The 24457-nt window shown below is 45.0% G+C and overlaps 1 protein-coding gene across 50 annotated transcripts in view; it reads right to left on the bottom strand.

Moving 5' to 3' along the window:
• Positions 1-4696: 4696 nt before the first annotated feature.
• Positions 4697-24457, bottom strand: part of TRERF1 (transcriptional regulating factor 1) — a 202564-nt gene continuing 182803 nt past the window's right edge. For 28 of the 50 annotated variants that reach the window (XM_082733021.1, XM_082733005.1, XM_082733001.1 and 25 more), the window contains 5 exons: positions 22595-22683; positions 20568-20678; positions 14412-14615; positions 11487-11734; positions 4697-8101 (listed from right to left, as the gene is read on the bottom strand). In XM_082733021.1, the coding sequence (XP_082589147.1) occupies positions 7777-8101; positions 11487-11734; positions 14412-14615; positions 20568-20678; positions 22595-22683 (977 nt within the window). In that variant the 3' untranslated portion in view covers positions 4697-7776. The remainder of the gene's footprint in view (positions 8102-11486; positions 11735-14411; positions 14616-20567; positions 20679-22594; positions 22684-24457) is intronic. The other 22 variants (XM_082733013.1, XM_082732989.1, XM_082732983.1 and 19 more) reach the window with 1 other exon arrangement.

The following is a 24457-nucleotide window of genomic DNA, read 5'->3' on the forward strand; positions in this document are numbered from 1 at the left end:
AATGGAAAACTCTAGACTTACAATTGGGAGATCTGGGTTTACCACTTAGCTGAATGACTGGGCAAGTTACTTGCCCACTCTGAGCCTCAAGTTTCTAATATATCAACTAGAGATGATAATAATTGTTCCCATTTCAAATAATTACTATGCAGGATAAATGAAATATTGATGTGTGAAGGTTTGGTATAATGCCCAGCACATAATGATGCAAGGTAAATATCATCCACTATTTGCAACATAAAGTTTCTGCACCTGGATGGTGCAGTCGGTTGAGCATCTAACTGTTGGTCTCTGCCTGGGTTGGGATCTAGGATTCATGGGGTTGAGCCCTGCATTGGACTCTGTATGTGACCAGGAGTTGGCTAGAGATTCTCTCCCTCTATCACCCCCCCAACCCAAATCAATCAATCAAATCAATCTTTCTATCCTTCTATCAATCAATCAATCTTCTACCTCACAGGCCTTGCAAGATTGTTGAGTGGATTAGGGATGCCTGGGTGGCTTTGTTGTTAAGTGTCTGCCTTCAGCTCAGGCTATGATCTCAGGGTCCTGGGATCAAGTTTTGCATCAGGCTCCTGTTCAATAGGGATTCTGCCTCTCCCTCTGCCCTCTCCCCTGTTTGTGTGCATTCTCCCCCTCTCTCAAATAAATAAATAAAACCTCTTAAAGAAAAAGATTGTTGAATGGATTAAAAATAAAAAGATCAAGTTTATGAGAATATTTTGTACCACCTAACTAAGGTACTATGCAAATATATTCTCTCCCCTCCAAGTAGGTTATCACTCACCCTACTTGGCAGGCAAGAGAACCAAGGAAGAAGTAGCATGATTTTTCCAACATCACACAAATTGATGAGGATAGGAACAGAAATCAGTTTTGGGGCCCCTCAGACTAGCCTCTTTTCACTAGAAGTCTGTCCACGTGGCGCTGTGACGGAAATGTACAGATGTTGATACACCAGAGCATGTAAACACCACACCTTACACCTACACTCTACTGTCCTTGACTGCGCCCAGCTTTGGCAGGCTGCCCAGAGCCCTTTTCAGAGATAGGCTCCCTCTCTGAATTGTGACGTTCAAAGTTGGCTGGTCTCTGCCAGCCAGTGGGGCTCTCCAGTAGCTCTCCAATTCTCCTGTTACTTCTGAAGTTTGCCTCTGTTTCTCTTAACGGCACTTCTGCAACAGCTTTTCAGCCTGCCTCCTGCCCGCTTTGAGTAGTCTCTAGTGGTTGAGTGTTCCACAGCCACAATGATGGTGACATTCTCCCAATTTGATCCTCACAGGAAGACACAAATTTTGTCCTAATTTTAGAGTGAGGTCACTGAAGCTCAGAGATGAAATGACTCCTATGAATTAGTTACAGCTGAACCAATAACCATCTTCAAAATCTTAGCTCTGTACCTGTCTACCTTTGCAGTGGGTTGCAGTGGGTTACTCTGTGATGACATGTGGTTCTATTTAAGTCCCTGTGGATTCGAGGGCTAGAGAACCCCACTCCCCCACCTCCCTGCAAGAGAAAGGGCTTATTTTTATTTTTAAAAACGTGTGGACTGAACTACCCCTAGAACTGGAAAAAAACCCACTGGAAAAGTGGGTTCAAAGCAACCTTAAGGACTGGATACCCTCTCCATTTTTAAAACCAAACATGGTCTCTCTAATGGTGGGATTTCCCTGCTTTCAAGGAGCTTCTGCTCCTCCAGAATTCTGCATTGCACGTGGCCATTGCTGGTTGCCTTTGGCTTACTGTGTTTCTCCATTCATACCCTTAAATCCGGAGATTTGATTTGGTCCCTCCTTTTTCCTGGGCCAAACCATATTGTGTGTCACCAAGCAGCCTATGGGCCCAATAGCATGGTGTCAGGTGCCAGCCCTGGTCCAATTAACTGGGGGCAAAGGGGAGAGTCACTGTGAGGGGTCTTGCCAGCCATGGGGCCATAGAGAGGGTTCTCTGCCATGGTGTGTAGGCAAGGACAGTGCTCTCCAGCTTGACCCAGCCATCATGGGCCTCTTCTACTACCTAAACTTTCAAATGTCTGACTTACTATAAGATGAGTAGGAGGCTAAATGATTCTATGCAGTTGAGGGAAGTACACCTTGCTTTATATTCAGGAAGAACAAAAGTATATGAGTCATATATTTCTACCTTATATTTTGATTGCACCAGCTGTTCTGTTTTAAAAGACAGCCCTTTTCCCTTGGTTGTGATGGTTTCACAGGTATATACTTATCTTCAAAGTTACAGCTCATCGAGCTGTATATGTTAAATATGTATAGCTTTTTGTATGTCAAGCACATCTCAATGAAGGGATTTTAACAATGCCAATTATTGCTAAAAATGAAGTTACACAAGCAGAGGAAGTAATGATCTAAAACAGCCCAGAGCAAGCACCAGTGTGGTAAGGGTATGTGTGCTGGAATGCAAGACAAGCAGGGATGGCTTCTCTGGCCTTTACAACTAACTTACCTTGGGGCAGGGGTGGGATGGGGAGGGCAGCCCTTTTCAAAGATTATCTCTCTCTCTCTCTCTCTTTTTTTTTTAAGATTTAATTTATTTATTTGACAGACAGAGATCGCAAGAAGGCAGAGAGAGAGAGAGAGGAGGAAGCAGGCACTCCGCTGAGCAGAGAGCTCAATGTGGACTGGATCCCAGGACCCTGGGATCATGACCTGAGCTGAAGGCAGTGGCTTTAATCCACTGAGCCACCCAGATGCTCCAAAGATTCTCTCTCTTATATAAAGGAAATAATCAGCACCTTTTCCTCTCTCTTTTTCAAAAGATTTTTATTGTTTATTTATCTGATAGAGAGAGAGACACAGTGAGAGAGGGAACACAAGCAGGAGCAGTGGGAGAGGGAGAAGCAGATTTCCTGCTGAGCAGGGAGCCTGATACATGGCTCAATCCCAGGACCCTGGCATCATGATCTGAGCCAAAGGCAGACACATGCTTAATGACTGAGCCACCCAAGCGCCCCACTTTGGCTCTTTTATACAGGGATGTCTGTGATCCAAAGATTATCTATGGTTCACTTAGGAACATATTATTCGATTTCTTAACATATCTTCTTAAACGTGTTTTGCTTGTGTCAACATTGAAACTCATTCTCATTCCTAGAGCATACCCCAGCTGGCTGGCTGTGGTTGAGAGAGGTAGACTGGGAGTCTATGAATTTCAAGAGGCTTTATTTACACACACACATACACACCCACTCATACACGCATACCTATAAGAGTAAATTAATAAATTTATTATATTAGTATTAATATTAGTATTATTTATTTTTATTAGTATTGTTAATAATTAATCAATTTAACAGATTGTTGCTGAGCACCCGATACACATTGCTGGGGGAGGCAATGGTGGTAACAGGGTTCAGATTATTAATAAAACATGACCTTTGCTCTTCCCAGTGGTGAAATTAGATCAAGTCCCAGACCTCTATATGTTCTAAGTATTAAATCAGCAGGAAGGAATGTTGGTCATCTTCACACTTTCTTCCCACATGTATAATACAGTGTGGAATAGTGTTTTCTGGGGCGCCTGGGTAGCTCAGTGGGTAGAAGCCTCTGCCTTTGGCTCAGGTCATGATCTCAGGGTTGTTGGGATTGAGCCTGGGGTATTGGGCTCTCTGCTCAGCAGGGAACCTGTTTCCTCCTCTCTCTCTTACCTGCCTCTCTGCCTACTTGTGATCTCTGTCTGTCAAATACATAAATAAAATCTTAAAAAAAAAAAAAAAAGGAATAGTGCTTTCTACATGGGTATCATGAGTACTGAATGAATAAACAGGAAAACGTCTTCAGATCGGACATGTGAACCTCTGCAAGCAGAATTTAAATTTACAACACTGGCCACGTACATGCTGCTTCTAGAGGAATTGCTATTTTATTTATACAGAACTGTCTAAAACTGATAGCTAAATATTAAAGTAACCTCCCCCCCACCAAAGAACCTAGATCAAAAGGCTTGAATGGGTATGCCCCACTTGGAGCAAATTTTTAAAAAAAATATTTGTTTAGTGGGGTGCCTGGGTGACACCTCAAGTTTGTTTTTAATCATTAAATAGTAAGCACACTCTAGAATTTGGAAATCCAGACTAGCAAAGCTGATACACCAGGGGGGCCGGGGTCTTGGTGGTGAATTCACCATGAGCGACCCGCGTGTGATACTGAGCCCCCATAAGCTATAGGCCAGGAAGTCTGGTGCAGAGACCACTGACCTGGCAAGGGGTTCATCCTCTCTTTGTAGCAGAAATGTTATGTCCTTGTCTCCAGGAAGTGTTGGGTAGAGGGTGCTTCAATGAGCTACCAAGTGTCATCGGCCGACCTCTGAATCGCTCTACGGAAACCAACTAGTAGGTAAATTAGCACTTATCCAGCAGTGAGAAGTGGCTAGAAAGAAGGAATGTTTAAGCCAAATGAAACTCAAAAAGATAACATTTTATTTTCAGAGCAGCTGATGCAGTATTGAATCAGGTTTTCACATATAAATAGGACAGTGTCTATTTGGTTACATCTCTGTTTGATGAATGCCTAGCTATAGGAACTGTAATAAATTTCTGAGAAGGCTAATGCCTGGAACCTTTTAAGTAAAATTCTTCTGGTTCTCTTTCTGAAAAAAGGATTGTGAGAACTTAAAATGCTTTTCACTCAGGAGGAGAACCAATCTAGTATGCCTCATTTAAGTTTTGAAGGAATGCACCTTTTTAGGACAAGTCTATAAAACATCTTTATTTGTTTGTTACATATGATGTTTAAATATAACTTTGCTTTCAAGCTTCAAACTTTTTTTTTTTTTAAACCCTGGTAAAATAAGACTTTTGGTTCACCTTAACAAAAACTGACCTAGGAAGAAACATTTTTAGCAAAATGTATTATAAAATTCACTAGAAAATACTGTCCTCTTTTTTGCCAAAATGTTACATAAAATCCTTATTAAAAATACACACGTTACAAAAGAAAAAATTAAGAAGATGCTAATACATAGTGCTTTGGATACGGACCAAGGGACCTGCATTCCGGGAAAAATACAGTTAAGTACACTAAATATTATGATGTCAACTTATAATAGTGCAAACCTGAATAAATTACATCCTGAAATGAGAAGGCATGCAAGTCATTTGCTGAGAATAGAACATAATGAAGCCAGAACAGGAAGCAATCACAACACTATTTAAAAATGTTTTCGTTTTTATTACATTAATTTTTTTCAAAAATACTTTTCTTTACAATAGAACTCCTAGAAAATATTTACAACCTTCCTCTAATAAAATATAACAGCAGTTAAATATATTTGAAAATAAGATGGGTTTTTCCATAAAATATATCTGTTAACTTTTTATATACAAGCTTTCTCAAAGAGGTCTAAATTCACTAATGAAAAACCATCTGATAGTAAACAGTAACGGTGTTGAAGACATTAATCTTTAGGAAGAGAAATTCTTTGGGGTGGGGAGGGCGAGGGAAGCAAAAACACAACACATACATGCAGGCAGAATCATTTCAGAAGGAAAATAAGTGCAATATTTTACCGTGAAGTCAATTCTTTAAGTTGATATTGTCAAGAAATACTACTTCAGCAATTTGAACTGTCTCATTAAGGAGGAGTTCTTTGGTTATTTCAAGTCAAAGATGCTTACATTATACTGCATGAAAAATCAAAATTAAATTGTGCATTACATTTTTTGCCTTGGCAACTCAGTTTATTTTTAATGTTTAAAACTGGAACGGCTGGGCAAGTCTCCAAACACAACAAGGACATTTGCTTTATAAACATGTTTCTGGGTGTTTGCTCCTTTGATAGATAAGCTTTCATAGACCCGATTGCAGAACCATTCCAGAATCACTCTCAGAGGCCAGCACACACCGAGGGAAGCAGTCACCGGGACAGCCGCAATCAGCTGATCTTACGGAATGGTTCTGGAACAATTCTGCCACAAAGTTGATGCGCAAGGCCTGGGCAGTTTTAACTCGAAATAGAAGAGAGAATAACCTGTCAAGAATGGCAGCAAATAAAACCTTTCTTTTTGCCTGTAGGAAAGGATGAATGAAACCCCCAAGGCCTTTTTTTCTGAAAACGCAAAGACAGAAACGAAAAGAACCTTTACATTTATCTTCTGACCGTGGCTTTCCTGAGATTCAGAGAACACTGCCTAGGCAGGGCTGCGAGGGAAAGCGAGCGTGTGCTAAAATGCTTCTGCTGGAGTCAAACTTTAAAAGATGCTCAGGTCCTGTCCTCATGTTTGGCTGACCTTCTAATGTCAAGCTATTAACTAATGTGCCAGCAGAGTCTTCAGGGACAGGCCACACCTACACAAGCTCGGGGAGCCAGCCTCCCTGGGGTGGGGCAAGGCCTGAAAGCCCTCCTTCCAGAAGTCAGGCAGCATTAACGCTCCAGGGGAGGTCGCTGGGGGCAGTCCTCTCCGCTGGGCTGCGTCCCAGTCTGAAGACACGTGCTCATTTGCCCTACCCAGGGAGGGGGCAGTCTGACTCAGCTCAAAAGCCTGAGCTAAATGCCATTTTTGAAGGATTATAGGCTTATTACCTTCAAGTACAAACAGCAACCCTGCTAAGGAGACAGGAGGAAGCAGAGTTCTGTAGCTTGGAGAATTCTAGAAATGCTTTGGTAAATGACTTGAATGAATACATTCCTTGTTTGAATGCAAATATTGGTAGCTAAAGTGGTATCAGAAACCATTATTGTTGGCCTTTAATGCTATTTCACTTGTATTTGCTGTTAAATCGGTTAGGAAACAGTCCAGCAAAGGTGAATGACAGCAGAATCCCAGCGAATGAGGTTTCACAGTACTTCCAAGGGACACAAAGTAATTCCAGAACTCCATGGACCATTAAACAGTGCTGCAAAAAGAATGGGCTTTTCCAGTCTAGTTTTTGGGCAAAAGAACACTTTTCAGTGTCCCAGAATGTGTTACCCTCAACCACTTTCCCTAAACAACTTCATGGTTGGGGTTGTTTTCCTCTAGACAGCTCAAACAGAGACACGGCTCTGCCAATCCACCAATCGGAACCAACCAGTTCCAGGGGAAGGGGGGAGCACAGGAGAGGATGATGTACTCCCTCTAGGGACCAGGTCCTCAGTAAAGCCTGAAATTGTACAGTACTCCTGGAAACAGGCCAACGGGGATAGCCGAGGCAGGGAGAAAACTTATTTTCACATTTGGTCGACTTTTCAAATGGTGTATGTGCTAGAGGAAAGCCGTGTAAGAGGAGGGCTTGCTTTGCTCACTGGAAAGTTACCCCTTAGCACAGAATCTCCTGCTAGAGACTCCGGGTTTGCTGCAAACTCCAGAATGAGGTCAAAACAGAACAAAAATAACTCTTAGTGGGAAAGGATGGCCCAAGGCCCCAACATGAAGAGGGGAGCCTGCTCCACACACGCACACGCATCCACACGCTCACGGCAAGCTTTGGGATCAAAGGCAGCAAGGATGGTTGACATCTGAAAGCAAAAGAACATTGAAGGTCAGGTTTATTCCCTGCCAGGAATGAGTTCGTGGGAATGCAGCCCAGATGAAACACCTCTTAAATAGAGTTGTGCCAATTATTTATTCCCTCCAACCTCCCACAGAAACATTGATTTTTTTTAAATAAAAGGAAAAGAAACTGAAAAAAAAAATTTTTTTTTTTCCTAAACCTGAATGAAACGACCACTTCTTAAACAGGTAGTTTAAAATGGTTACAAAACGAGCAGGGAGTCCAGGTTTCCTGATTAACGAAGACGGAGGCCGTGGGTGTTGGCTGTCTCTGCGTGACAAGTGGGCCTTTATAGTTCAGCATCACCCTGAAGTAAAACCGAATCTTGGTCGTCCAAGAGGAGATCTGTGTCCACGACCTCGGCCTCTTCCATGACGCCTCCCAACTGCTGGACCACGTCGCCATCGAGGATGTCCACGTCCTTGATGGGTTTGATCAGGCTCAGCTGGTCCAGGGGCAGCAGCCCCGGCGCCCCTGCGGGCCCCGTAGTCCTCTCGATCGTGGCGGCCATTTCGGCGGCAAAAGCTGCCTTCTGAGCCTTTTGCCTCTGCTGTTCCTCCTGCTGCCTGTGCGTTTTCATGTGCGCATTTCGGCTTTTGATCTTGAAGAAGACTCTAAAAATGAGGAAAAAGCAGCATGTGAAATTTAGGGGATCTGAGTTCTTGGAAATCTGGATGCCCATCAGGGAATAGGTGCTTCGTGGTCTAACATCTGGTTTGGGTGGCATGGAGAGAGTCTCTGGGTCACCTAGGACCTCCTGCCCCTGTTGCTTCTCCTCTCCAAGCATTACAAAGGAAAGGAGGTGGGCATGGGAGCACATGTACAGTGTTTTAGGCTTCCTCCCTGGGACAATGGAGGATGGATTCTCAAAGACCTTCCTGTCCATCTGTGGTCTGCAGTATGTGCCTTTCTCCCCCTTTAGCCTTCCCCACCGCCGTCTCCTCATTGCAACTGAAGAATCCCTCAGTCATGCTGCTGAGCTCTCACAGTACCCATAATAAAGCCCATCATCTGCCTTTGGTTTCTGTCCCTGTTCCTCCATAGTCAAATTTCTGGAAGGCTCTGCCTAATCCTTCACACTTGGTATCTTCCTCTCTTCTTCACCCTCCCCAACTGGATTCTTGTCTCCTCCACTGCAGCCCCAACCCTCTTCTCAAGGTCACCACTCTGTGTGGCCAAATACAATGCCCTCCGCAATTCCATTTTCATTGTACTCGACTTCTGAGCTATACCCACTCCTTTTCACCTAAGGCCCCTCTTGTTGGCCACCAACGACCAAATTATTGTCATAATTTCCTCCTTTTAGCTTTAGAAGGAAATAGTAGTTCTCAGCTGCAGGTGATTCTGCCTTCCCAGGGACACCCGGTGATGTGTGGAGTCATTTTTGACTGTCACAACTCGAGGGGAGGATGGTATTTCTCGCATCCAGTAGGCAGAGGTCAGGGTGGTCTCCACAACCCATCACGTGGAGGGTGGTCCCTTCTTCCCCAAACAAGGACTGATCAGACCCAAATGTCACTGCTGAGGTTGAAAAACTTTGAGACAAGGGGCCTGCAAACTACAGTCAATGGACCAAATCCAGCCCACTAAATTTTCATAAATAAAGTTTTATTGGAACCCAGCCATGTCTATTTGTTTATGGACTGTCTGTGGCTGCTCTGCTCAGCAATGGTACCACTGGAAGTTGTGACACGGACAGTATGGGCCACAAAGCCTGAAATATTTCTCTCTGAACCTTTTTCAGAAGCCATTTGCCCAGATGTGAGGCTGCCTCTTTTGGGAGAGGGGGTGGCATAGATACCCTGCATTCATTCCTGAGCTCATAAAGGGAAATGGAAAAAAAAAAAAACCCTCTGATTTCTAAGACAAGCAGAGTTGATGAATCACAATTGCACATATTGAAACTGTTTCATGTAATGAACATAATTTCAGCAGCTAAAACAGGCATTCTGCAAACATTTGCCTGTTATTCCTACTCCGGAAAACCACAGAAAATATTTCTATTTTCCACAAAATCTTAACTGGAGTTATGGTATTAAAAGGTCCCAAGCAACATCAAAACAAGACAAGAAAAACAATGGGTGTCACTGAGAGCCCGCAAGCTCAAGATGCTAATTCTGGTTTGTTAAAATGTTCTTTGTCTCCACCTGCTGGAACAAGGAGTTGTAGCCTGTGTGTCCCAAAGTGAGCAGAGGGAGGTGTTGGCTCCTCTCGGGGGACAGGTGGGAGATAGAGCGAGTCAGTCTGAAGATGGCTCCTTACTTCAAGTCCAGAAGCCTAATGATCCATCTGGAGGTTCACGTCTCCGTGGTAAGATGAAGGGAGAGATACTTTGTCCTGGCTCTGAGGGGTATGAGAATACAGAGGAGCTGCACTAAAGGCATCTCCCCCATCGCTGTGCTTCACAGAGAGAAGACTGCTGCTAATTCCATCTCACCTTGGCGAGAGCCACCAGACGGAGTTAGGCTCACTCAGAGGCTGAGAGCGCTGGCCTGGGTCAGGCTGCGTAGCCTGAATCCTGACTCAGATGTGCACTGTGACCAACACCTTACTCTGTATGTGCCGCATTTTCTTGGCTTGTCCAAAAGCACCTATTAAAAGGGCCTACCCTGGGGTGCCTGGGTGGCTCAGTGGGTTAAAGCCTCTGCCCTCGGCTCAAGTCATGATTCCCAGGGTCCTGGGATCGAGCCCCGCATCAGGATCTCTGCTCGGCGGGGAGCCTGCTTCCCTTCCTCTCCCTCTGCCTGCCTTTCTGCCTACTTGTGATCTCTGTCAAAGAAATAAATAAAATCTTAAAAAAAAAAAAAATAAAAGGACCTACCCTGTGGCACTAAAGATTAAATTAATCAATACCTGTACAAATCCATTAGAACTGTGCCAGCAAACAGTACCCTACAAATGGCAAGTACTGGTAAGTTGTCGGAAATAGCCTAATGAGTATCATAGGCAGAGGTCCTAGTGGGCCTCACTCATACAACTAGGGATGCTCAAGGAAGTCACTCATGACAACCCCTCCAAGTCAGGCGGCCTCCCTGAGATGTGGAGTTCTACCCTGGATGGTGTGGGAGGGAAGGCCGCGTGTTTTACCATCCGTGATCTTTTCCACCTAAAATAAACAGACCGGTAAGATGGAGCAGTGGTCAGGGTCCTGGGCTCTGCACTTTGACAGAGACGGGCCCAAATCTCAGCTCTGCTCTCAAGGGGGATGTGACCAGCGGCAAGTTATTTTACTTGATTTTCAATCTTTATTTGTGTAACAAGGATAAAAACAGTCTCTGTACCACATGGAGTTTCTGTGTGAGGATTAAAATGAGCTCCTGCACATAAGGTAGTTCCCAAAGTGAGTGCTCAGCAAGTGTTAGATGTTACTAGTACTGCCTGCTGTCGGTTTTCCTCTCTGAGTGGTCTTCAGTTATACTTAAAAGGGCAGGGATGACAAACAGGCTTTTTCTCCTGAGTCATCCTGATCAATTGGTTATGCCTGCTTGAAGCATTAGGGTCAAAAAGATCTGAGGTCCTGTCTTAAGATGACAGTGAAGAGTACAGCAATCGGCTAGTGATGTCTGCCCCAACACAGGAAGGAGCCTGCAGTGAGAGGATACTTCCTGATACATGTTTCAGAGCCATTCTCAAATCACTCAGAAGGAATGCAAAGAGAGCAACACTCGTGAATATGGTTTGGGTGTGAAGGGAAGGAGTGGGAATCAGAGTCCCACCCACCGTTTCTGAAAAAGAGGGAAGTTTTTGTTACTAGAGGTTTGCCCTGAAGTTGTCTGTCCTTATTAGGCATGAGGATATCAGAATGACCATATTCTGAGTCAGAGACAACGTCCACCCACCCTGAGGCTCTGTGCAGACCACAAGGATGATACTAGGGAGTATTTGGAAACACTGGGCTCTTTTTTTAGCTGAAGAAACCTCAGACCATCTTGGCCAGGCCTCCACAGAGCACTTATTCATCACAGACTCAGATTTGGTCCCCGGTCCAACTGCACGTACTTGCCACACTCCTTGCAGGGGAATATGGTGGTGGGGTCTGTCTCGCCGCTGGTGGTGCTGTGAGAGGGGGAGCTCTTCACTGAGCAGTACCCACTCTGGGCACTGCCTGGCTTCTGCTTCCCAGAGGGGATGGCCCCCCGGGCTTTGGTCACCTGGTTGGTGCCACCATGGATGCGGGCGTGGCCATTCAGTGCCTGTCGGGAGCTGAACACCTGGGGAAGAAAGGGAGTGACATGACATCTACAGTCCTGAAAAGGAAATTAGGGTTATTAGTTACTCAATGGTGAAACATGTGATACTTGAAACAGTGTTTAATGACGGGGTGCAGGGGTTTTATGCAAGCAAACTTTGGACGTGGGCACGAAAAGGTCAAGGTCAAATACTACCACCACTAACACTGCCTGCGCCCATAAAAAAAACCGCACCGTTGTTACAACTGGAAGACAAGAAGCACTGTGGCCGAGTCTGAAGGACAAAGCTGCCATCTAGCAGTCAGGGACCTGGGGGGTGAGATCCAGCCTCTGTGTCATAGGGAAAGCTGCTGGGCCATTTCCCCTCTGTATACCCGATTTCTTTTTTCCACCTGTAAGATGAGGGAGTTGACCAGCTTCCAAACTCTTTTTTTTTTTTTAAGTTGGAAATTACCTCCCTCTCCTCCCCTCCCCCTTTCTCCTTCCCTTCCCTTTCTTTCTTTTATTTTAAGAAAAACAAAACAAAACAAATGAGGTTTTATGCAAATGCTCAAAGTTAAAAGCAGAGATGTTCTGGCTGAAATAGAGCCAGCACCCTGGGAAGTGGGCCTACTTGCTCAGCTCTATCTCCCTACCACGGAAAGACCGAGCACCCCAAGAAACACAGGTGGAAAGACACTGATTAGCGGCTCTGATAAATTCTGTACATTACATCCAAGCCTTAATCAGTGACCAATTGTCAAAGCAATGTTTCAGACTCCCAGATTTTACTGTGGGATGATAAAAAGGGGCAAGACCTGGACAGTCTTTTGAAACTTGCCAAAAGCAGTCTCTCCCAACCTCAGTATGACTGACATTTGGGGTCAGATAGTTTTTGTTGGAGTGGGGCCGTGTTAAGTAGGAATTTTAGCAGCATCCTGGTCTCTACCCTGCAGAAGCCAACAGCACCTCTCCAGATGTGACATAAATGTCTCCAGACATTGCCAAATGCTCTTGGGGAACAAAATAACTCCTTGTCGAGCACCACTATTATAAAGAGATTCAATCCACTTCCCTGAATTTGAAGAGCCCCGACTTCAAGCTTGTTAAACCTATCAGCTAACAGGCCTACCCACGGAGCTGTAGGAGGTTTGCTCTGTGTGAAATTCATGAGTTCTGTTTATGGTCTTACCGGGGGGGAAAAAATAAATCTATAGCTGATTTAGCAACCCAAACCTCCAGACTTAGGCAAGGAATAAAACTAACATGTTTTCTCCTTGTGAATTTTAAAAATCATTAAAAAATATCCAGCTTGCTGAGCATTTCTGATTGGCAAAAGTGAAAGATGACTTCCCACTCAGTCAAGAATTTACCGTACACCAAACTATGAGCTGATGAAAACAGTGAATTTCTAAACTAATTCACCCAGAAATACTGGCATTGAAAGTCACATCTTAACCATCCCTGAACGGAAGAGCTCTATACAAAATGGAAATGATGTGGTGATGCTTCCAGGTCATTAAACATCAAAGACAGAAACAAGCTAGCAATTTCTTATGTTCTCTTCGAAGCTAATGCCAGATGTATGTATTTTTTTTTCTTACTTTTCCGGTTTTTTTCTCGAATGTAAATCAAGTGAATTTCTGCGTTAGTATCTAAATATTTTAAAAACTATTGCTTTCTCCATCTAAATGTCAGAATCATCAAGCAGCATTCAATACACTCTGGAAAACAGTGTTGTCCTGCATAATATACAAGCAAAGATGAGCACTAGCTTGGAAAACACAGGGGTTCTCGTGAAGGAGTTAACATTCTCATTTTTTGAGGAATACCTCTAGAACTTACCTATACAGCTGTGCCTGGATTTAAGATACCTGACTCAGGAAAAGTTCAACAATGCAGGCTAGTGGGGGGACTGGTGAGGGACTGAAAGTCTAAAGTTAACATCTTAAAAAAAATATATCCTTTAAGATACACTGGGGGCCTTAGACCGGACCAGTATAGATTGCATAAGGCCTTCCTTAGTGGTAAGAATGATCAAACAGTGAATTTATTTTAGCTAAACGGTATTTCCAATGTACTTGAAAAGTACTATGCTAATTGTACAGACTTACGTTCAGCCTGTTTACATGATTAAATTGCTTAGTAAAAATTTTCTTGGTTCTTTGCAAAGCATACAAAGGTAAACTTCCACTAAATCACTGTAATGATTTTCTCAAATTTCAGATTACTGACATTTGAATGAGTAACACTTAATGGAATCATGAAACGCAAAACCTTCCAGACAGGTGAGATGACCAGGAATGGGGACAAGTGTTATGAGAGGGCAAGCCTTCTCTGTGGGCTCCCCCAAGGCATTTCAGTGTGTGCCAAGGGGGCAGGACCTACTGTCACATGGCCCCGAGGGGTGGCGGGGCACCAAGAAACAAGGCTTGTAAGTTCTGGAGGCCAAGGCTCACCGCTGAAACCATGCTCAGTAGCTCTGAGGAGCTTGGATCATAAGCTTCCTGAGGGCAGGGACCTTCTCTGGGGCCCCAGAGCACCCCAGTGCTCATCAGCCGGCTCATCAACATCTGCCGGCTGAGTGAATAAGGAAATGGAAACACAGGAAAAAAAAAACAATGCAACGTGAAATCGCCTCCATGAAACTTTCCTTGCTTAAAGTGCAGCCTTTCTAAAGCGCTCTGTCCTTAAAGCCAGGCACGGCCCGCTGCCCTCCTAGTCCCAGCTTCCTGAAGCACACAGTGACACTTACAGCCCCGCAGTTGGGCATCTCACAGATGAAGGAGCCGGATGGCTGGCCGAGGGCCTGCAGGGGTGGCCCCTCCGCGGGAGCCAGTGCGGGGCCTGGCGGTGGCTCGGGTGACTTGGGCACTTCACTCTCCTCTTCTCTTGTAGATTTCCTATCTTCTTCCGGGTCCTCCTCCTCCTCCTCTAACTCCTCTTCTTCTTCACTCGTCTGGTGGTGAGACAACAGAAGCAAAAGAGGGGACATCCCCAAATGGCATTTTTAGTGATGAACAGGCCACCAGCCAGAAGGAGAGAGGGGCTGAACATAGGGGGTTCTTTCTGCCTAAGGAATAGCGACAGATGGTCTCTACCAGTCCCGTCATTGGGTGCTTGGGGCTTTGAGGTCGAGGAAGTCCCCCTGCCTCACTGTGGGGGACTCACTTTTGTAAAAATATGCGAAGGCAGAGAAGAGAGATTTCTGTGTGTAGAGTTTCTCTCCCTTGCTCAAGAACAGCAGACTTTGAATTGGATTAAATCTCACTCATGAGCAGCTCTGTCTCCCCAGAGCAGTAAGGAGGGCTTTTAAGCAGTCACAATACTGCGGAACCCCCCCTGGAGAGAGACTAAAGACCTATATAGTGATTTGTTTCCAGACCTTATGATACATTTCTGGGTAAAACAACCCACATATCTGATCTGACCTCTGGCCTGTGGAAAGCATGGGACTCACGGTGCTCTGACGGGTTCCTGCTTACTCTTGTCAAAATAGAATCCAAGAGTGAACGTCAACAGCTTTGTAGAGAGGAAAGGGGAAGGGATAACCACCCCCAGCCCCCACATTTTTTTTTTTTTTCTTTCTGGACTGTGTCATCATGGGCTTGGAGAAATGCCTAGCAGAGGTATTCTATCAAAAATAACATGAAAAATATTAGTAGCCTCACTGCTACTGTGTCCCTTCCCCCTACTTCAGAACAAGCAGGTGGAGAACAGAGACGCAGGAGGCCTTCATTCTATTTGTTCAACTACCTTCCTCTGTTTCCTCCGTCCTCCCGGAGGGATGCTGGCTCCTCCAGGCTGTGGAAGGATGGAGGCTCAGGGAGAGGGAGTTCTACGTTATGTCATTTTCATTCCAGCTTCTGTTTCACAGTACTTCACAGTTTACAAAGTATTTTCATGTTTGCAGTCTCACCCAGAAGCTGGAAACATCTTCCCATTTTACAGATGAAGAAACAAAAGGCACGTCCTGTTGCCTCCACCCTGACAGGTCAGCTGTGTCTGCCAGGCTCTGCTTTAAGCACATGGGCTCCAGGCTGATTTATCTCAGAGAATGATGGAATTCTGGGGGAACCTACGATTCTTAGAACCCAGAAGCAAAAATTCCTGAAAAGGACGAAGATTTCTAAGAGTAGAGGAGCAGTCCCCTGGGATCCAGAAACCACAAACTTTCTCTCTCCAGTTTGGATTGGGGGCAGGAGAGAAAGACAATGCTAGTACATATGGGGCATTTAACATTCCGATGTTGTCCCACTGCTGTCTGCATTTAATACTATATGCATATTTGAGAGAATGTAGTGATAGAGTATACTTAAGAAATAGCTTCAGGGTGCCTGGGTGGCTCAGTTGGTTAAGCGACTGCCTTTGGCTCAGGTCATGATCCTGGAGTCCTTGGATGGAGTCCCACATAGGGCTTCCTGCTCAGCAGGAAGTCTGCCTCTCTCTGACCCTTCACTTCCTGTGCACTCTCTCCCTCTCATTCTCTCTCTCAGATAAAGAAATAAAATCTTAAGAAGAAAATCTTAAAAAAAAAAAGAGAGAAAGAAATAGCTTCAGTTTCCAGTGGGTTCATTACAATGAACCAGTAATGATTACATTTGCTAAAAGACTTCAGTGAGCACAGATGTAGGCCTACTTCATTTTGCAGAGTTATTTCTGATACATGAGTCGTAGGTCTCATAATTATGAGTATAGAACACACGGGTTGATTTTCCTTAAATGGTCTGATTCCCATGTGAATCCAACATCTTTGAACCTCAAAGGGTTTCAGGTAAAACCATGTCATGTCAAACTCCAATGGTTCACTCCAGACCTTTCTAGAACTGGAGCTCTGTGGACTCAATATTGCTTTATTAAGCAAGCCATGGTCCACACCTTGGCCCTTAGATTACATGGTAACTTTTAATGACAATGGCATTTGTTTTACAGTCCTTGCTATAATTACAATTTTCTCACAATACCATTTTTTTGGGCTTAAAAACTCTTAGAAAGAGAACGAGATCTTAGAAAGATTCCATATAGTCACAAATTTACAGATTAAATTACACTGTGCTGTGATTATATATGTCTCTGGAATTTAGATAGGTTTTATTTCAACTGGCAATCTATACATGTTCACAAAATGATTTATCACCAAGCCATATGGCTTACCAAAGTGACTAAGAGATACAAAGATAGGAGGACAAGAATCCTAACATGGACAACTTTGTATCAACAAGTTGGCCATTTCACGATGTATTGTGAAATAAAACACTGAATAATATTCCCAAACTGGTAGCAGGTGGGCAAATACAGGATGGGGAGGTGGTGATGTATTTAACACGGTGCTTAAAACCTTGGGAGTCTGCAGTAAGGGTTGAGGAGGATGATACTCTTATTTCTCAGGCATGCAAATGGAATTTGCATGATGAGACATTTGTTAAGTGAAAATACAAATGCTCAACAGCCCAAATTTACTCAGAGACATAAATCTGAGCGTCACAGTTACTTATGATGATGGTAATGGTGGGGATGAAAACATGTTGGAAGCCTGCTAGGAATTAGGCACCACACACACACGTATGCACGCATACATATACACGAAATTTCTGGTGCATACGATAATCCCGTACAAATGAGGAAATAGGCCAGAGAATGACTTTCCCTAAGGTCAATTTCCCTAAAGCTGGTAAAAAAGTTGAGCTGAGATTGAAACCTCAACTATCTGATTTCAAAATCTAGCCTTCTTCATTTATTGGCTCTGCAGCCGATGTCCACAGGGGGACATGTGTTCATCTGCACACAGTTTATATTTTCAGCCCAAACAAAGAGATCCTAAACCCCTCAAACCATTGCAAACAGCTGCCTATAAATGTCAAAGGGCAGCAGGCGCGTTCCCAAGCTTCCATCAGCAGTGGACCAGGTGGTAGTAACTTAGGTGCTTAGACCATGGGTGAGCATTGCCCTTGGGAGACCTGACTGCTATCTTCCAAAGTCAGCTACTCTTCTCACTTAGTTTCTTGAATTGTGCTAAATTTACAACCAGACCCACAGATTGGCCTTGAGTGGGAGCATGAGTGCGGGCAGGAGACAAGGAGATGTGATCAATACTTTTCTCCTACATCCTTAACAGAGCCCACCCTGGTCCCCTTCTTTTGCCTCCAAGATGGGAGGACCTCTCATGGCTTTAGGCCAGAAGTCTAATCAGCTGAGGAAGCTACTGCGGTCTGTTGGCCTTCTGGTTACCTCAAGAGCAGCCATTCCTCACAAACTCTCTTTTTCCCTTCTCCCCACAAAAGTCCCTGAACTATCCGAGTGTGTTCCATCTGGACGAAACACTGCGGACCTATGATCAGGAAGCCTTTGGGCAGGCCCAGAGGACAAAGGGCAGGACCCCTATGACTGTGCCTTCTACACCCTTCCCATTTCTTGCATGGTCCCAATTTTTCATCTCTACTTTGCAAACTTTCCTTAAAAGGCTGACTGTGTCTTCACAGTGCCTGAAAGGAAGTGTGAGCTACCATGCTGACCTTAAATCAAGATTCGCTCCCTCGTTCTTTCTTTCTTTTTTTCTTGTGGGCCTGAGTCATCTCTGCACATGGCTTTTTGGTCTCCTTAAGGTAACAAGGGTGGGGATGCTCCCGATCCAACCTCATCCTGGCTCCTGGTGAACAGGCTCGAGAAGGTGTGGTTCCTTGGGCATCATCTTACCCTCTTCTCCTTGTCTCAGGCTAACAGGCTGGCCTGGCCTTTCTGCACAGCTCCAGAGCCCTGCCAGCCCACATCGGCCCCTCTTCCTTACGTGGTAATATCTTCCTTAGCAGCAATCCCCTGCTCTGAATCCCCCTGTTCTCCCCATCTCCCTGCAGTGTGTTCATAGAGGGAGCACTGCTATGAGCCCCAGTGACTCCTCTCTGGGAATGATGTTCATTCACTTCATTCCACAACAGATATTTAAAGGATTTATATGATGCTAGGAACACCCCTAGGCGCTTGTTAACACACAGCTAGAAAGACATCCATTGGCCTTAGGAAACCATATTCTCTGAGTTTGCCTTCTTCCAAAACATGACTCTGACAGAGACCAGAATGTTTCAGAACTGGAAGGGACCTTCCAAATCATCTAAGCCATCTGCCCCATTTTATAGGTCAGTAAGCTTAGGAGCCAGGTCTTAGGTCTGCAAGACCAAGTTTCTTCATGCTTGTTTGCCATCTAGTCCACTCATCTGGAAAGTAATGCTCTGTGTGACCTTGGGCAGCCCTTCCCCTCTCTGGGCCTCAAACCCTTGCTCGGGCATGGTGGAGCTGGAGGAGAGAGAGGACCTAAGGTGCCATCCAAGTCCTTTTGGCTCTTGTCTTACGCTGCTTGTAAACACTCTTGGGGTTCATGCTAAAGCTTCCATTTGTGTATGCCACATCCTCCAACTTCAGTATACGCTCCTGGTGTGGGGAGGGGGGCCAGAGGCCAGTTGACATCCCCGAGTCACCCACAGTACCACATGCGCTTTGTTATTTACACCGTGGGAACTCAACTGTGTTCAGCTGATTGAGCCAGAACAGGCCACATTGCTTTTTTTAAACATTAGGCCACAGGTGAGAACAATGCTCTCCAGATAGAAGACAGCACCCACTTCAGTTACTCAAACAAAAGCCCTGGCCACGGGAAACCGCAAGCACAGAACACCATCATCTCTGATGCAGATGTCGATTCTTTCCTGATATCTGGGTCCAAATATAAATTCAAATATGTGTGTATATTTCACAGCTAGGATAATTCTTAGGTAGGAACTTGGACCTCAAGGAATTAATGAGTCCAAAAGTTTTTATACTTCTTTAAGAGTCTGCATTGTACTGCTCTTAAGTATCACACAGGGAATCAGGCTCAGACAACATCCTCACCAGCCATTTGACCACGGCTAAGTTACCTACGCTCTGTGCCTCAGTTCCCTACCTCCCGGATGTCTATGAGGATTAAGAGTTCATACTGGTAAAGGGCCTAGCACAAGGCCCAGCACATAGAAAGGGCTATGTAAGTGTCCATTAAAGAAAATAAGCCACGTATGTGCTATCACAACTGGGGCATGATGGTGAATGACAGTGTAATTACAGATATTCACAACAATCATGAATTCCAAACACTTTCCCCGATGGTGACAGCTTGGAGTTCACGAATCTGTTGTAAGACATGCCATTTTTATACATCCCTGCACGGCTGGTAATGTTTCCCACAGTGCGTGGAAAGATTTCCCCTGGCTATGGATGCAGATAAAAGGAGTGAACCACAAGTACAAAAGTGATCATAATTACTGAAGCCACACATTAGGGGTTCAGAGAAGACTTCAGTGTCTTTCATCCTTAGTGTGTTACGTCTTTCATGTCTGCTTAATATGCAGACAACTTTGGATCGTCTGCCACCGAAGGAAATCAATCTTGAGGATAAACGGTGATTAAGGATTAGAATATACACACTGCTAACTATTCCTCAATAATTGAGAGCTCCTGGCACGGTCTAGAAGCCAGAGCTCCTCCTTGGTCATGCTTCACAGACGCTGTGGGAAAACCCGAGGCCTGTGCTTCTCTGGCCAGCAGCATCTGTGATGCCAGTGGGATCAGAAAGGATATCCTGGGGGGTCAAGGGCACCCACTTATAAGCCATCAAGTCAAGGCAGGGATCACCCTGGGTGCCTCGGAAGCCAGGCAAGCCCTCACCTCCTTGAACTGAGTGCTGAGCTCCGGGGGAAAGTCAGAAGCACCTTCCTTCTGGCATTTCTGTGCCAGGAAGTGGAGGCCTGAATCCCGCCAGGGAGTGGGCCATCACCTGCTCAGGTGGTCATCTCCATAAAGCCGAGCCAAACGCCAGCCGCTTACTAACCTGGGTGTGGGGCGGGAGCGGGGCCCGCATAAGCAGCGACTGACCAGCTTCACTCACCACAGAATCATCAATTTCTGCGAGGCGTGTCCGGTGCTTCCGCCCCAAGCGCATGATCTTTTTCCAGGTGTAGTAGTACTCCACACACTGAGCCACCGTCTTAGACTTCACCTGCCGGGAAAGCCATCTGCAGATCAGCTCGGCAGCATGCGCTCTGCCCAGCCATCAGCTTTTGTGAAATAGCTCACAAGTGTTTGCAATTCAATTAAAAAAAAATGTAGATCGGGAAAACCCTCCTTCAGCACCTGGTCTCCCTCCATCCAGCCCTCACTCTCCACCCCCGCCACACAGCTACCCCTCATTTCTTGGGTCCCATGCCAGAAACTGAATGCAGATACCAAAGAATACAAAAATGTATTTCTCCTCACAAGAGGCAGCACACTGTCTGCTGTTTTGCAACTTGACTTTTTTTCCCACAATATAGCCTGGAGATCTTTTTTGATGTTGGTTCACAGAGAGCTCATTCCCTTTTTTAACCCATAAAGCAGCATGTTTTTTCATTTAATGTGCTTGAGTGTATTTGGCTCTCTGGCTGGTTGACCTTCAAAATCTATTTGTGAAAAATGTTCCTCAGTAATCGAACAGGAATGTAAGGCAAAAGTTATGATGATAAGAGCTTAGTTTATGCAGGAAACCAATGTTGCTCTGCCCTCCCCCAAGGGGGCAAAGGTACATATATTAGAGGGGGAAAAATGCCTTTGTGTAGTTCATAGATCTCCAAGCTCAAAGTGTGGTTCAATAATGTGTGTTTTCTGGAGGCTGGCCACAATTCTTGGGGGGAGCCAGCCAACCCAATCGTAAGATCAGAGGGGCAAAACCCCAAGTCCTGTCTTCCTGAAGCTGTCCCCTTCTCATCCCTGGATATCTTGAATTTCTAGAGCTGCGCAGGGAGTGAGGACACTGGCTCGGAGAGCACTTGCTCGCAAAGCCAGGGAGTGAGGACACTGGCTCGGAGAGTACTTGCTCGCAAAGCCAGGGAGTGAGGACACTGGCTCGGAGAGCATTTGCTCGCAAAGCCAGGGAGTGAGGACACTGGCTCGGAGAGCATTTGCTCGCAAAGCCAGGGAGTGAGGACACTGGCTCGGAGAGCACTTGCTCGCAAACATGACACATGACTCCATCACCAGTCAACACGGTGCAGGCCTGCAAGGGGTGAGGCCTCCCCCGGCTCAGTCCTGGGGCAAGGGGACTCAAAAAAGACGACAGCATGGAAGCTGCTGAGCTTACGGGGCAGCCAAGAGTGGGGTGGGCTCCAAGGCAGAGAAAGCCAATAGTGAATACAGGTCTGGAGAGGGAGGAGAGTCTACCTGTTCTGATTCCTATCCATCAAGGAAGGCCCTAGATTAAGGACAGGAGACAGGCACCCAAGTGGGAGTTATTACCTGCAACTGCTCTCTGTGGACCTGAACATTTTAATTACCTTAATAACACAATACGTCTCCATTGTTCATGGATTTTCTGAAACACCCTTGGGATCATTTTAACTTTTAGTCTAAACCACCTCACCTCTTAGAAATGAAGGTCTACTAAGTTCATTATCTGCTGTAAAAGTGCTATTTCATCTGTATAGAAGAGTTCTATTTTGTTGCAAGATGTTATGTATGCAAACTATTATTTTTATTATTATTGCCATTATGATTAGGGGCCCCAAACCAGATGCTTTGCTGCTGGCTAGTGGGGAGGCACCTATCATCCCTTCTTTAATTTCTCAGAAAAAAATTGACAAAACACAACAAATCTGTCAAATATGCAAGAAATGAATCATGTATATTGTAAACTAGCAGACCCGTCCTATTTATTCTGAGAGAATGTATAAATTACATGTATTTAATAAGATAAAAAATACCCCCCGACCACTATGTCCAAATAATGTAGGTTCTCCTTCTCCCTCACCTCCCTGACACTGCAGTGACCCTAACATCCTTCTCCTGAGAGTGTTAAATGAGTACCAGATATTTCTGTATGTCTTTAGGTACACAATTTCCCAAATTCAATTTCAAGTGAGCGATTAGAAAAAGCATGCTTACCATCTTCTGTACAAAAATAAAGTCTTTGCTGTAAGTGGCTAGTGCTTTATTGAACAGTTTTCTTTCTAGGGAGGTCCACTTGTCCGAACCTACAAAATAGAAACATTGTAAGAACAGGTCACAGTATTCCCTACTTTTAGGTGCTGGCTTATTTAGTTACAAAACATGACTGTTTAGAAAGTGATATGATACACATCCAACTCCAGTTTGAACAAGAAATCCAGTGTAGTGTAATGGTTCGCAACCCTGGCATCTGGATTCAAATCCCAGCTCTGGCTTTGACCTTGGCAAGTTACTGAACTCAAGACTCAGTCTGGTGACCTACAAATGGGAATGATTCCAATTGTCTTCAGCTTTTGTGATCTCTGCGAAGGTTAAAGAAGATAAGACACCGCAAGTGCTTAGCTTAGTAACTGGAAAACAGGGAGTGCCCAGCAAAATGTAGCTATAGGTAGATTCAGCAGTATCCACCATCAAGATGCTCACCATCTAGTGGGGAGACACACCAGCAGGCCACGGTGTTCAAGGTGAGCCTCATGCTCAGGTTAGGGTCAGGCTTCCCGATAGAGAAAACACCTGAGCTGAGTTTTAAAGGACACGCAGAAACAGTTCAGGCATGGAGGAGATGGAAGGGAATTCTGGGGAGGAAACGTGTTTGAGGCAAAAGTAAGAGCAAAGAGTGAGATGATGCATTCATTCACTCCATTCATTCATTCACTCAATCAACAGGTATTAGGTGTCTACTACACGCAAGACACCGTGCTAGGAAAACAAACGACAAAACCCCTAGCATTTCTAGGTGCTTACTATTCCGCTTTCTAAGTACTTCACAGGTATTAATCATTAGGCTCTACTGATAACCCCATAAGACTGGCATTACTGTTACCCATTTTACAGATGAAATGGAGGTGTTCAGAGAAGCAGTAACCCAGTATGGTTTAACTACAAGCTCCCAGCAAAAAGAAAGCAGATGAGGCTGGAGAGGTGGGTAGGACCAGTCCTTGATCTGCAAGACCAATGAGAACAAGGCCCCACAGTGCTGGGTTGGTGTACCTGCTTTGGTGGCTGAACTTGATTTTCACATTTGTTTCCCCTCCATAAATAAGAAAGCAAGATATGCAGATCATCATACAGGGTGGTCCTGTTAAGAAATTAAGCTTATTTCTAAGATAGGTCCTATTTCTGGAGGCTCTAGATAAGGTTCAGTCCTGGTGGCTGGTTCGCAGAAAACTCTGCTTCACTTTCCTGGCTTTTTGAGTTCTCCACATCTCTGAATTTTTTGGATGGTACACGGCAGGACCTTTGACGTTCTTCTACTTCTCAGAGCTATAATCCCCCAAACCATAGTACTTTCCCTCCTCACCAGGGTAAGCCCAGGATTTCCACTTTGCTATGGCTGGCTGATGAAGATGAAAATACAGGAAACCTGAATTGTGTCTCCCATTGGAAGTTTCAGCCAAAATCAGTGAATCAGGCTCCTTGAGAGAATGTGTGAGTCAGTGATAGAAACAGATTTCTCAAATAAACACCTTCTCCGTGTGACCCAGTGATGGGTCCCCAAACCAAGAGCTTTGGCTCCAGACTCAGAATATGTTCTGTGGAGTTGGCTGGCTCAGACCTCCAAAACACAGGGCCACCACCACCTGATTTCTTTGGTTTGCAAGTTTCTCTTTATTTCCAGAAGGGGAGTGGCCTTCCGAATAATCCTCAGCAGAAAGAAGCATCTTCCACAGGTTCTGGAGGCTGGGACATCTCTGGCTGTGCAGCCATCACAACAACAAGAAGGAGAAGAGAGGAGGAGTAGAGAGGTTTTGCTGGAATGGATATGAGCAGAGGACATCAGTGCGATATGGGTCTCTAGAA

The sequence above is a fragment of the Mustela nivalis genome, assembly GCF_964662115.1.
Source record: "Mustela nivalis genome assembly, chromosome: 5".
NCBI lineage: Eukaryota > Metazoa > Chordata > Mammalia > Carnivora > Mustelidae > Mustela > Mustela nivalis.